At 44.5% G+C, this 14,768-nt stretch overlaps 1 protein-coding gene across 2 annotated transcripts in view; it reads left to right on the forward strand.

Moving 5' to 3' along the window:
• ECPAS (Ecm29 proteasome adaptor and scaffold) overlaps positions 1-14,768 on the forward strand; it is a 97,507-nt gene that overhangs the window by 13,691 nt on the left and 69,048 nt on the right. For both annotated transcript variants that reach the window (XM_053656098.1, XM_053656099.1), the window contains exon 2: positions 10,150-10,280. In XM_053656098.1, coding sequence (XP_053512073.1) covers positions 10,150-10,280 — 131 coding nt within the window. The remainder of the gene's footprint in view (positions 1-10,149; positions 10,281-14,768) is intronic.

Raw genomic sequence — 14,768 nt, forward strand, 5'->3', positions numbered from 1 at the left:
AGCAGTTTTCTTTTTCCTACACCAATGTAACAGTTGACATAATCTAATTTGGATTTTTTGTGTTTTGGGATTTAAGATTTTCAGTGCTTTGATGTTTTTTTTTGAGACTAATTTTTTTTGAAAGACTTTATGTTTTAGATCAGTTTTAGGTTGACAACGAAGGTGAGAGGGAGGCACCGATTTCCCACATACCTGGTGCCCCCAACCTTGCAGTAGCTTCCTGCATTCTCGACATCACTCACCAGAACAGGGCCTTTCTTTTTTTAAACCAAGAATAAACGTACATTGACACATCGCAGTCACTCAGAGTTCACAGTTTATACTGTGGTTCACCGTGGGTGTTTTATCTTCTATCTCTTTGGACGACTGTGTAATGGCCTACATCCACCGTGATGCCCTACGCAGTGTTTTCACTGCCCCCAAATCCCCTGTGCTCCTGCTTTTTGTGCCTTCCTCCTCCCAGGCCCTGGCAACCACTGGTCTTTTAACTGTCTCCATAGTCGGGCCTTTTCCAGAGGGTTACAAAGTTGCAAGAGTCCATACAGTGTGCAGCCTTTTCACATTGGCTTCTTTCACTTAGTGATGTGCCTGGGAGATTCTTCTTCGTCTTTTCATGGCTTGATTATTTGTTTCTTTGTAGTGCTGAATAATATTCTGATATCATGCGCCAAGTTATTCACTCACCTACTGAAGGGCATCTTGGTTGCTTCCAGCTGTTAGTCATTCGGAATAAAGCTGCTATAAATATCCACGTATGGTCTTTGTGTGCATGTAAGCTTTCAACTCCTTTGGATAAATACCAAGGAGTGTGATGAATGCACTGCATGGTAAGAGTGTGTTTAGTTTTGTAATAAACCTCCAAACTGTCTTCCACAGTGGCTGTGCCATTTTGCATTCCATAGTAAATGTTCTTTTTGCTCTTCGGTATTCTTTAAGGTTCCTTTTGAGCTTTAAAACTCTGTGATTTAAACTTATTTCCTTATCTTTGAAACATGGCCTCAAGCAAACATGGTTTCAGACAAGCAAACATTTAAAAATACTTGCTGTGTATATTATTTTTCTAAAGCATATATTTTTATTGAAGAATATGCAAAGGGTATGTGAAAGTATAAAAAAGAAAAAGTGCTGGTGTATTTTCTTTCCCTTTTTTATATAGTTGTGTCATAAGGTGATTATTATGGTGTATACGTATATTCTTTTTAAAGTAATGAAATATTTCAAACATGAAGAAAAGTATAGAGACTCCTCTTTGTATGTCCCACAAGAATACACATGTATGTCCCTCGAGAACATGTATGTATGTCCCACACATCTTTGACAGATCTTTACATTTGTTGACATGAGCTTTAGATCTATTATTTTATTTGTAAGAAATAAACATTACAGGTACAATTCAAGCTCCCTGTTAATCCTTCCAAGTTTTTCTTTTCTTCCCTTTCCTTTTCCCCCGGAAGTTGTCACTCCTGTGATGTATGGATCATATGCAATATACACACATTGCATTGGAAAACTTTACATAAGAGGGATCGTATCCTTCTGTAACTTTCTTTGTTTGCTCTCACTGTTTTTAGAGACTGTCATGTTGGTCCATGTGAGTTTTTAACAAAGCTTTTGTTTGTTTAACTTAGTGGGGAAGGGAGGAAGAAAGAGAGGGGAAGAAACATTGATGTGCCAGAGATACAATGATCTGTTGCCTCTCGCACACTCCCAACTGGGGACCTGGCCCCCAACCCAGGCACATGCTCTGACTGGGAATCGAACCAGCAGCCTTTCAGTTCCCAGGACAGCACTGAATCCAGGGAGCCACACCAGGCAGGGCTGACGGGGAAACATTTTGCTGATGTGGCAGAGGTGAAACAAAAAACTGGCAGAAGCACCAAAAGGCATCAAAATTGACATGTTCAGAAACTGTTCTGAGCAGTGCGAAAAATGTCTCAATAGGTGTATTGCGTCAGATAGAGAGTACTTTGAAGGTGGATGAAGTTTAAGCATGTAAATACACAGTTTTTTAAAAAAATAAATGCCTCCATTTTTTAAATTCATTTTCCCACTGACTAACTTTTAGATTGTTCCCCCTTTTTTTTTTTGCTTTTACTGACCAGTGGCTGAGAGCAGTTTCTTACGGGCCTTGCTTGCTTGTCTCTCCCTTGGAAGAGTTTTTCTCCAGGACTGGGAGGCATGAAGTGTGCTCTGAGGGCTGAGGGGTTGCGTCTCGTAAACGGGGACCTTCGGGCAGAAGGTCAGTTGAGTAACTACCGTTGTGAACTCCATACCATTCTTACCCTAGTGCGACTTCCTCGGCGAAGGAAGAACTGCTCCGTATTTCTTTGCTGACCGGTGACACTGGACCACTGGGTCACTGTGAGTGGCGCAGCCCCGGAGTATGTGACCCAGGGCAGCATCGCCAGGGAAAGGGTCTGCGCCTCCTGTGCCCCGGCACCTGTACCCCGGTTTGCTGTTCAGAGGTGACAGGGCGCACCTCTCAGCAGGGATGCAAGTACTTCTTTTGTCCCCTCTTTTTTTTCTTTGCCAACATTTGGTGCAGTTAGTTTTGTGAAAGGTGTGAAGTTGTAGCTCATCGTTGTGCTGATTTTACATGTTCCTGATCCGTCTGATTGAGCATCTTTTTATGTGTGATTTAGTATATCTTGTCTCTGAATTGCTTGCTTATTCAGATTCTATCCTTTTTCTTTTTAAAGGTTTTACTTATTTATTCTTAGAGAGAGGAAGGAGAGAGAAAGAGAGAGAGAGAAACATCAGTCTCATAGGTGCCCCTACTGGGACCGAACCCACAGCCCAGGCCTGTGCTCTGACTGGGAATCGAACCGGTGACCTTTTGCTTTGTGGGACGATGCCCAGCCAACTGAGCCACACTGGTCAGGGGAGATATTACCCTTTTCATGTATAATTACCATGGACGTGTGTGGTAAACCTGTACAATATCCTTGCCTCATCTTTCTTACCTGTGAGCACCGTGCTCTGATATGGGTGTGAACCAGTGCCCTAGATGGGGAGTCAGTGCTCCCCAGTGAAAGGGGGGTGCTGAGCCTGGAGGGTGGGAGCATTGGGGGGAGCAGGGCACGTTTGGAGGTGGTGGGGTGACGAACCGCCATTGGACATATTTTGGGGTATCTTCTTATTTGTAGTAACCAGCTTCCTCTGGTGTTCTTTTCTGATCTTCTGATTGATTTTTATGTTTTTTTCCTAAATACCCCTGAATGAGACAGATTCTCGTGACTTTTTTGGTGATTCTCTCCACCTGGGTTGCCTGTGGCATCATATACAGGACACAGTTCCCTGTAGAATGTGGGGCCACTGTGGTAGACAGTCGCGTGGTGCCGGTCAGCAGAGCCCATCCTATTTCTTGCCCCACTGCCGGTCACCTCTGTGACCACAGGCGAGTCCCTAAAACACCGTGCTTTTTACGTGACGGCAGTCTTCCGTCCTCTCCGACTCTGAATCCAGTAGGGATTCTTTTTTTTTTTTTTAAAGATTAATTTATCTTTAGAGGAAAGGAAGGAGAAGGCAGCCCCCCATACCGCCAGGGCCCAGTAGGGATTCTTGTATGTACATTTCAAAAAAAAAAATTTTTTTTTGACTTAGGTAGGTAGTGGCGTAGGTGTTTTTAATAATTCATTAAACTGTACACTTATGTTTTGTACATTTTTCTAAATGTTTAATTTCATAGTGAAAAAGATTAAAAAACCCACAAAAGACTAGGTTTCCCATATTCTCCTTCCCCCCACCCCCCAAAAATGAATAAGTAAAGATCCTAGCTGGATTAAAGACGAGCCCAGGTTGGAACGTGGCTCAGGTGGTCAGAGTGTGGCCCTGTGCACCACGGCGGTGGCTCTGACCCCGGGTCAGGCCTCATTCTAGAGTCAAGCAGAGAATGCGTACATGAGTGAGACAGCCAGTCAGTGTTTTTCTCTGTCTCTCTCAAATCAGTAATAATAAAGACTTGAATGCAGAAAGCAAAATTATAAGAGCTAGGAGAAAACATAGGTAGATGTGTGTGTCAGAGCCCCCCAGACCCCTCAGGTTCGGCGATTTGCTGGGAGGGCTCACAGGACTCGGCCAGCATTCGTTTGCACGGGGAAAGGCACAGGGGCCAAGTCTGGAGAGAGCAGGCGCAGGCTTCCTCGGGCCCTCTCCCAGGGGCGTCGGGCAGGACGTGCGTGTTAACTCCTCTAGCAGTGCCCTGGGACGGCACGTGTGGGGTGCCGTCTGCCAGGGCTGCTCCACAGAGATGCCGTGCTGAGGGTTTTTGTGTGGTGTCGGTCGCGTTGGCACTCCTGCCTAACGTGCGCCTGCATTCCAGATCTCCAGAAGGGAGGCAGGTGTTCAGCACAGACCACTGTTTGTGTGCACAGTTCGGACACGGCGAGTCACTCTTAACCCGCTGTGGAAATGGTGGGAACCCCCCTGAACTCCAGGTCTCCAGGTGCCTTCCGAGGGCCGGTCCTGGGAGCAGAGGCTTCTAAGGGTGTCAGTCTGGCGCTTGCTGTGTGAACAGCTTTCTGCAGAATATAATATATTTTTTATAATCTCGGACTGGTGGCATTTTAAAGCGTGGCTAAGAACTCAGAAGCCATAAAGGGAGGGAATGGTAAATTTATTTTTAAAACTTACGAAAATGAGTTTTCATAAAATAGGAAAAGAGAGTGCTGTAGAATCAAAAGGCGCACTCAGAAAGAGTGTTTGTAATGGGTGAGAGGAAAGGAAGAGACTTTTCCAGTACACAGGGTGGGGCAAAAGGAGCTTTACAGTTGTGAGTACACAAAACACAGACTTCATTCTTGTACTGTTGTTTATGAATTGCTCTATCTTTTTCCATATGAGCAGCTGTAAACCTGCTTTTGCCCCACCCGGTGTAAAAGCTTTTTACAAGTCACCGACTCAGAGGAATAATGAGTAGTTTGCTGAAGAAGACATTTCAAATAACAAACATTCGAAAAGATACTTTACCTCAGTGATAAAATAGATGTAAAGGAAAGCGAGAGTGTTACTCTTTTCATCTACCCCATTTACCTGATATTGATTACTTACAGCCGCTGTAAGATTGATTAGGCAGCGAGGGAGTGGCATGTAGGGAAATTGGTTCTTGCGTTTACTGCTGGTGGTATAAATAGCACAACCTTTTACTTCCCGATACGCCTGCCCTTTGACTTATTAGTTCCATTTTAGGGTTTCAGCCTACAGAAATCTATCCAAGTGCACATACACATGAGGGTAAGAATGTTCTTTGGAGTGTTTAGAGTGCTATGAAACTGGTAAAATAATAGGGGGTTAGTTAAATAAATTATACTGCTTTTATAGACAGAGTTGCATGTAGCCAAGATCAGTCAGATCTTTATGAAGTGCTATGGAAAGATATTTAAGCTTTTATGTGTATCCAAACATTTGTTAGTGTAATTTATTTGGAATTAAAACCTAACCTGAATGGCTATGAAGTTCTTTATAATCTTTGATGATCCCGCTTAGTACGAGCATCCTTATGTTTTATTGCAAAAATGCAAATGTATTTGATCATAGGTACTGTCCTAGAACCCACGAGGTGAAAGGGGTCATTTGAGATAAACAGCATTCCAAAGTCTGAAATGATCTGAGACAAGTATTGCTTCAGGGGTTTGCAATAAAGCATTTGTGTTAACTAGAAAAAACACAAACACACTAAAACAGTCTGTGCCACGTTCCAGTTTTAGGTTACAGTAATGTTTGCGTATGAATAGGAAAAAGCAGCAGTTCAGAATATGGTCCCCACATTTAATTAACAGTGATTATCTGAGGGTATGGCAATGTTTTTTAATTTTCTCATACGTGAAGTGAATTTGATACGACTTTGAATAAGACATCACAACTGTGGAGAGGATGGGACCTGCTCCTGACCCCTGACTGCTGTTTGCGCTGACCTGGACAGTCTTGGTTCCTACAGCTAAAACCTCAGCCTTTGTGGACGGTGAACTTGAGTTTCACATTCCTTTTGTGTTTTCAGAAGGTTTGGTTCTCTCCCTTCTTGTTTCTGAGTAGATACTTTTGGGGATCTACGCCTAATTGGGGTTGCCATTTTTAAGAGGCATAGGGTACCAATTCGTTCTATGCCTCTCATAACGGGGTTTAGGATTCATACTGTTGCTAAATCTCAGCTCTTTATTTTGTTCACTTTTGACTGAAAAACTTAGTACTTGATTACATCTACATTTATTTACACTGCTTTTCATAAAGTTTGAACATGACCGACTGTGTTGTTTAAAGTACATGCGTGTTTACAAAAGTGACGTCACAGTGCTACCTTGGTCCTTCTCAGAGTTGGAGAGGGCTTTGGCTGCCCCTCCGCTGCGCCCAGGCTGTTTACATGGCCCCGTGTGGTGTTTGGCGCCCTTTCTGGCATACCCAGGTTCTCATCGTGTAATTATGTTGCGTTTAGGGTGTTACATTTTTCTTTCTAGTGAGGGAGAGTAGAAAGTGTTAGGCACTGTAGGGATACATAGTTGTGAAATTGATAGCATCCCAAAGATTTTATGAAAAACGAAAGGGATCAGATATCACTGGGATTTTTAAGCCTTTGGTCTAGATTCTCTAAATCAGTTTATTAGGAAGAATTCAACTTTTTGCCTTCTTCCACAGAACAATTTCTGCACAGTTTTTGTAGCTGAAATCTGTGGGCAGTTCCTGCTGCGCACCATCTATCTGTAGGGCACTAAGGCGGAGCCTCCGCACCTGTAACTGTCACCTGCCAGGCGGAAGGAATTCACTGTTCCTGAGAACAAAGAGAATCATTTGGTCTGGTGATCTCAGAGTCAGCCTGCTCGCCTTTTCCCCCTTTTCTTATTCTTTCTTCCTTTATTAAGAATTTTAAAAGCTAAACTTGAGATTGTATTGGAATTTCACTAGGTTCCCCCCCAACCCATTAATGTTTTCTTCCTGTTCTAGAATGCAGCCCAAGGCACCACCATGCGTTTGGCTGTCATGTCTGCTTAGTCTCCTCTGGTCTGCGACAGTTTCTGAGTGTTTGATCATTTCCCATGATCTTGAGGGTCTTGAGCAGTACTTGCCAGGTTTCTTGTTGAATATTCACTGTTTGGCTTTTTCTGTTGTTTTACTCATGACTGAGGGGGGTCCTGGTTTTGGAAAGAACACCAGGGAGCTGAGAGGCACTTCACGTCACATCCTGTCAGGAATCACAGCATCCACATGACATCCCTGTTGGTGACGTTCACCACTTCCTTAAGGTAGCATTTGTCAGGTTCCTCCTCTGTGGAGTTATTTTCTTCTTTCCCTGTTCTATTCTTGGGAAGCAAGTCACTAAATCTGGCCTGCCCCGAGGAAGAGGTGAAGGCAGGATTTAATTCCACCTGCTGCAGAGGGAGGCACCTATTGGAATTCTGTAAGAAAGATTTGTCTCTTTCCCACAAGCGGTTTCATCATTTCTATCCGTGTGGACTCATGTAGATTTTGCTTTGAATACTTCAGGTTATAATCTGATACTATGTCATTTATTTTGTTGTTCAAATTTTTCTAGCATTGGCCACAATGGAGAACTTCCGTGGCGATTCATGTATCCGTTTGAAATGTTCCAGGCCCGGTTTTCTTTCTGGCTCCACAAGATACTTCAGGATCACCGTGTTTCCTGCTTTTCCCCGTCTCAGCCCCACAATCCGCCATCGTTCCAAGGAGCCTTGCTCTTCTGCCAAGATCTGGGTGTTGCGTGTGCTTGTTTCTACTAGGGTGTCATTGCTTCAGGAGATATATATACTTTAAAAATGTTATGGAAAATTTCAGGCGTACACAAAAGCACACATTCTCACTATCACACAGCTTGAACAGTTATTAATGAGTGGCCAGTCGTGGTTCCTTTATGTGGCCAAGACCAGCCCCGAGCGTGGGAGGAAGACAAAATGTCTCAGAAGCAGAGGAGGGAGGCTTTGCCAGTGACCACAGTGACACCAGCGTGCTGGCCGTCGCCCAGGGCTTGCGCTCTGTGTCCGGTGCAGAGGGCCCCGCGCATTCGCTCAGGCACCGGGGTTCTTTCCTCCTCACATACCTGGAGGGCTCGATTTCCCAATGACTTTGTTTTCCTAATAGTGCCCCTGCGACCACTTCGTCTTCATTTATCTGCCTGGAGCTCCCCGCTGTAGTTATCTCTGGGGCAGAGCCACTCTATCGGACGCACCCGGAGAACTTGCTGGGCCCCAGGGCCTGTTCAGAAAACCCCCGAGACGGTCTTCAGAATTAGTCTAGAATCGGAGCCCATCTGGCCATCTCCTGTGTCTGTGTGGTTAACAGTGCGTTCGCTGCTGCTGCCGTCTCGTGTGGGCCTCCCACCCTTCCCCAGAAGATTGGCCACCACGGAGCTCTGTGGGACAAGAGCAGTGGATTTGGGGGTAGGAGGCTTCGTTTTGGGGACTGCAGTGGTTTGTCCAGAGATTAGGAGAAAATGGTTGGAAGGGTCCAGATATTGATTTACAAGTTGATTGTACTCTTGTTTGCCCGCTAGTCTTCCTAGGAATAGGGTGGTTCGTCAGTACAAAGCCTTAGGCTGTGAGGGACATTGAACTGAGTACAGAGTTCATAGGAACATTTTCTTTACCTTAATAGTTGTGAAATTGATGGCACCACCGCTTTTGCCCCCCCCCCCCAAACAAATCCTGGATTGTGGCCGCCAGCATCACTGTATTAACCAGCCCTGGACCCCACCGGGAAGGTTACTTCCGTGTGGCACCGATGGCAGTGGCTCAGGGTTGGTTCCTTCAGTGCAGCCGAGAAGGAATGGTGCCCACCTCGGGACATGAGGCAGTGCATGCAGCTCCGTGCACACAGGGTCGTGTGTGCTTAAGAGAAGACCGCCTGTCAAGGGCGAGGTAAAGGTAGCGCGGTGTGTTCTACTGACAGCTGTCAGTCTCTTTGCACTTCTTTACATAGTTCAGGGAAATGGAGAAGTAGCATCCTGAGGAATGGCCGGTTTAGCCCGTTGTGTGTGGATAGTTGCTTCTAGCCTGATCCTTCTTAGTACTTTATTACCGGTGATACTATTTTGAGTTTAGGCAAATTTCTGATTCAAGGGGCTCTAGAACAGTGTTCTTGGAAACTTACTCAGTTTCTTGCTACAAAAACACAAAACAAAACAAAAAAACATTCAGAATCTCTAGTTTCTGAAGCTGATAGAAAGAAACCAGTCTGTGTTTAATTGCGGCTATAAACAGAGGCTGGTTGATTTCTTTTGTCTCTCTGTCAAGTGTAACAACTGGCTTCCTCAGCCTGTTGGTAGATACGCACATTGCAACCCAGTGCCTTGTGGGCCTCATTTGTGTTCAGTTGCTGTGTGTTTACCAACTGTTTAATTATATATATACTGCTACTTGTAAGATAAGACTAAAATTTTGGTGATCGATAGGGTTTGGATGTATGTGTTTGAGCTAGCAATGAAGAAGAATAAATATTAAATGTGAAGAAAATGGGCTTTTGGCAATCCATTGTTAACTATATTTTATTATAAAATTAAAAGCTTCAGTTCTGTTGCATAACATTAGTGAGGCTTAATATTTTAATGTGTCTCTGCATTCTGTAAAACCAATAGAGAAGAGCCAAAGCCTTGTGACTTGTTAGAACATTAAATTGCAGTATTTTAAAGAAACCTGTTTATTGTCGAGACACTGGGATATGGGAGGGTGGGGAGGAGGGTTTTTACTGTCTATCTCGTATCACCTTATCCCATTCTTTATTTTTTATCGCATATACTTAATAATATTTACATTAAAATGGTGTGAATTGTGGGGTGGGGGAAGATGTCATCAGCCATATGTATTATCCCTGCTGTCTTGTTAAAGCTCTCTGGGCTCGCTCTGCTGGATAGGGTTAGAAGATTTCTTCAAACATTTTGTATCCTGTCTGGTATCAAAATCCTAATAGGAAAACGGAATAACTTAGTAAGTAGGAGAGAATTTTGTTACAATTTCAGTATGACTAGCTAGTGACTCTTTCAGTGTTGTTCCACAGCTGTGGCAAAATCATCTGCCTGGAAGGCGGGCTGGCGTGGTTCTTCTGCCGGACGGATCTGCACTGCAATGAAAGGGTTAAGCCATAGGGACAGTTGGTCTTGGTTGTGTTTGATTTGCTGAATTCTCCTTTTGTTTTCTTTTTATGTTACAGATCAGCTTGAACGGGTTTTTTTACGACTTGGCCATGCTGAAACAGATGAACAATTACAGAACATTATATCTAAATTCCTTCCTCCTGTTTTGCTCAAACTGTCCAGCACCCAAGAAGGAGTACGCAAAAAGGTAAGCAGGTTGGGGTGGTTGGGGGAGTTAAGTGGTGAATAAATGGATAGATATCATGAAGTAAATTTTCTGTTCCCGTTATTGAAATCTAGGTTCAGGTTATGGCCTTTCAAAATGGAGAGTAAGTCGATGGCCAGCTTACGTGGTTTAAAAGTAGCTTTTGTGTGCTCAGCACGGCTGCATTTATCACCAGCTGTGTACACTTAGCATCAGTGCCGGCTGATATAAGTGGGACACCTATTCTGGAAGGTATGGAGGCTTCATCCAAAATCTGTGCCTTTGGTTCCAATAGGAGGGTCAGATGATCGCGGGGCAAGTACATCCTTTAATAACTGGCTGACTGTGAATATGACCTTAATTAAAAATAAGCAAAATAAGCAAAATAAGCAAAATAAGCCCTGGCTGGTGTTGCTCAGTTCGTTGGAGTGTTGTCACATATACCAAATTGCGGGTTCAGTTCCCAGTCAGGGCACGTACGTAGGTCTTGGGTTCAATCCCCTGTGGAACTTGTGGGAGAGCCAGCCAGTTGATGTTCTCTGTCACATCAGTGTTTCGCTTTCTCTTTTCCTTTCTTCTCTCTCTAAAAGCAATGAAAAAATGTCCCCGGGTGAGGATTGAAAAAAAAAAAAGCAAAATAAAATTTTTGAAAGCAAGAAGTTGTATAGCTCCTGTGTTAAGATTCTGTGAAGTCCTGTTACCAAGAGTCACATGGCTGTCACATCAGGATTGTCTTTTTTAACCTAAATGTTTTCATGGAACGTCTGTCCCCTTTATTTTTAACTAGTTCATTAGTCTTCCAGTCATACTGGCCCTCAGGCTTTTGAGCCATCATCAGGTTTCATCCCTTGGGCTACTCTGATTGACTGGCAGGGGCTTCCTAGAGGGTTGCCCTTACAGGGATTCTGAGATCCATCCTGTGTTGGGTTCACTGGAGAAAGAGTATCTTTAAGAATGTCTGGTACGTTTGCAGGAAGGACTAAGGCGTCCTTGTTATATATTTGACATGCCTGTTGTTAATAGGGCTTTGCTGAGATGAATATGTATTTGATAATGTCACTATTCTATTTAAAACCCTTCTATGGCCTTCTGTTGTCCTCAGGACAGCAAGGGATAAAAAGCCCTGCACAGTTGGTTTGTGCTCCTGTGTTCAGCCTCGTCAGTTCCGTCGTTCATTGGCAGATACTTACTGAGTTCTGCCTGCCAGGTGCTAGGGATGTGTCAGTGAGTGAAAGGAAGGTCTAGCTGGGGAGACTGGTGTTAGACCATCAGGCATTTAGTATCCAGTTAGGAACTGTGATAAACGCTAAGATGGAACGGGATTCTACAAACAATATGTTTGGGGTGTGAAGGAGACCTCCGTGTGTGTGTGTGTGTGTGTGTGTGTAGGAAGTAGCCAGGCAGAGAGATGAGGGGGACCATTAATGACAAAGGTGGCTCTGTGCAGAGGCGCTGAGCTGAAATAGAGTGTGAAGCCTGCAGGGAGGTGAAGAAGGCCAGTGCGACCCACCCAGTGCCCAGCGCCCAAGAGGGAGGGTGGTAGGAGGGCAGGCACCGGGAGAGGGAAGCAGCGATTCCAGTGTATAATTAATTTCAACATGTGAGATTTTGAAATCAGTGAAACTAAGAATTAATTTGCATTGACTCATCAGTTTGCATCGAGATGTCATTTGGGGTCTAATTTCATAATGCATGTTAGATTTAAACAGGATATACTGTCAGGGAGCTGGGTTAAATTGAGTGAAAGAGAAATAGAAATTTTAGATTTGTACAGACATATCATTAGAGTATATTTCCTATTTTAAGAAAGATGAAGTCTGTTGTGTAGAGTTCGTGTTACAGCTGACTTTGTGCATTCAGACACACTGGAATAGCTAAAACGTAAAGACTGACTGTAGCCGGTGTTGACAAGACTGGGGAGCAACTGGAGGTCTCAGAGATGGTCGGTAGGAGTGTAACTAGTTCTGTGACCACTTTGGAAAGTTGTCGGGGGTATTCCGTGCATGCTCCACGACCACGCATTTTCAACCCTGAGTCAGTGTACAACAGAAATGTGTACATTTTCACCAAAAGGCACGTACAGGAGTGTTCACAGCAGCATCATCCATCATAGCCCAAACCGGAAAGACTCTAATGGCAATCAACAGGAGAATAGATAAACTGTAGTATTTTTCTGCTTGCACAATGAAAGTGGACTACCGATATGAGCAGTAACATGGATGAATCTCAAACGTAGTGTAGAATGAGAAATATTCAGACACACGAGTTCATCCTGTATGTCCCATTTATATTCAGGATGGGGCGAAAGTAGGTTTACAGTGGTGAGTACAAAAAACACAAGCGTTTAGTCTTGTCTTATTGATTAATTATTGTATTCTTTTTTTAAAAAAAGGATATTGTTTATTTATTTTTAGAGAGGGCAAGGGAGGGAGAAAGAGAGGATGAGAAACATGGACGTGAGAGAGAAATATTGCTGATCGACGGGTTGCTTCTCATAAGCTCCCCCACCAACCAGAGGACCAGGCTGTTAACCCAGGCATGTGACCAGACCAGGAATTGAACCAGTGACCTTTCACTTTGTGGGACGACGCCCAACCGACTGAGCCACATTGGTCACGGCTGGATTATTCTCCATAAGAACAACTGTGGAACTACTTTGTCCCATTTAAAAATGGTGCTGAAAATGAGCCTGGTGGTTAGCGATTAGGAGGGGGTCGGGGGGTGCAGGGCCTTTGTGGTGCTGGCGTTTCCTTGGCGTGTTTATTTTGTGAAAAATTATTGAACCACTTATTCTCAGTTGTGTACTTTAGCTATATACTGTGCTTTAATGAACAGTTATGAATAAGTAAATATAAGTGAACGAGTAGTAACGAGAACCGATGCGGCCAACATAATGCACACCTGAGGATGGTAGCTCTGTAGGCTTACTGTAGGAGTTATCTGTTATCTGTTCAGCCAGAGCTGGCTCAGCTGATTTCTTGATTTTTGTAGCCTTATAGAGGATTCTAGACAGTGGATAACCCAATTACGAAATACATATTTAAGGTGACGAAATTGGCAGAAGAAAACTGAGTAGGTAATCCATTTAAAATAACAAAATGTTCTTGAAAAGAAAGCATGTAGACGTGCACAGGGTTGACTGTCACCATCAGTGACGATTTCCGTGGAGTCTGCCTGGGGATCCAGGAGGGTGACTGATTGTTGGGCGAGGGCTACTCCCTCTGGTCCGGCTCCTCGTGGTTCTCTTCCCTGTCGTCAGCTCTGTCCGTAGGTCTGGACCAGGCAGGGCGTTTGGAAGAAGGGCGCACGGTAGACCTCCAGGTCTCTGTGAGGTGTCAGTGGTCCGAAGGCTGATTCACACTGACAGACTCTTTAGTTCAGATGCATTGAACTCACCTAAAAGTGTTCAGAAAGGCTAAATATATGGACCTGGGAGTCAAATCTTGACTATGCCACTGGCTGACTCAGTGTCCTTGGGTAAGTTTCTTCTTCTCTGAGCCTCTGCTTCCTCGCCTAGAGTGTGGGAGTGACAGTATCACCTCCCTGGATGTTGTAGCAGTCGGGTGAGAGAAGGAACGCAAGATGCTGTGCGCAGGTTTTCAGAGGCCCTCGTTTAGCAGGTTCATCTCACTTTTGTAGTATGATTGGGACCATTTGACATAGGCCCCTGTATCTTTCTCTCCACCTGTGGGAATCGACCTCTAGTTCTGCTGTCTTTCCCACTTACAGGACAGGGAACTTGTTATTACTCCAAGCTCTTTAGTGGAATCAGGTGATCTCCAGAAGAAAGGAAAAATTCCTCAGCATTTTACCCAACACCTCTGATCACTTGGGTCCTGCCTTTACCGCTTCCCACCCGGTGTCCCCATCAGATGCAGGGCTGTTTTCGGCTCCGTGCCTCCTTGTAACCGGTTCTGTGCTTGGGAGTCTGTCTTGGTGAACACCAGGACTTGGTGTTCTTGTCCTCCTTCTCTAAAGCCCTTGGTCTGTCAGATACTTTCCTCTTCTCTTCTCTTACAATAGGAAAGAAAGCCTATTGTGCCGTTCTCTTTTTTATAGTATTCATGGTGGGTCTTAGTTTGGGTTGCTGTCACCAAGTACCACAGACTGGGTGACTTAAACAACAAATATCTATTTCCTGTAATTCTGGAGAGTGGACGTCTGAGATCAGGGTGTCAGCATGGTTGGGTTCTTTGTGCATAAACTCTTCGTGGTTTATAGAAGGTGGCCTTCTCGCTGTCTCCTCGAATAGCAAAGGGAGAGGGAATTCTGCTTTCCTTATCCCCTTGAAAGGACACCAACCCCGTCACGGAGCCTCTGTCCCTGTGATCTCATCCAAACCTAGTTACGTCCCCACGTCAGCACACTGGGGTTTAGGCTTCCAGGTACGACTTTTGGGGAGACACAGACACCCAGTCTGCACCTGGTGCGTTTCACTCATTTGTTCGCGGGTGTTCTGGGGGACCACGCCCCTGTGGAGGCCTAGCTCAA

This window comes from Artibeus jamaicensis, unplaced genomic scaffold, assembly GCF_021234435.1.
Source record: "Artibeus jamaicensis isolate MK-2021 breed Jamaican fruit bat unplaced genomic scaffold, CSHL_Jam_final scaffold_1964, whole genome shotgun sequence".
NCBI lineage: Eukaryota > Metazoa > Chordata > Mammalia > Chiroptera > Phyllostomidae > Artibeus > Artibeus jamaicensis.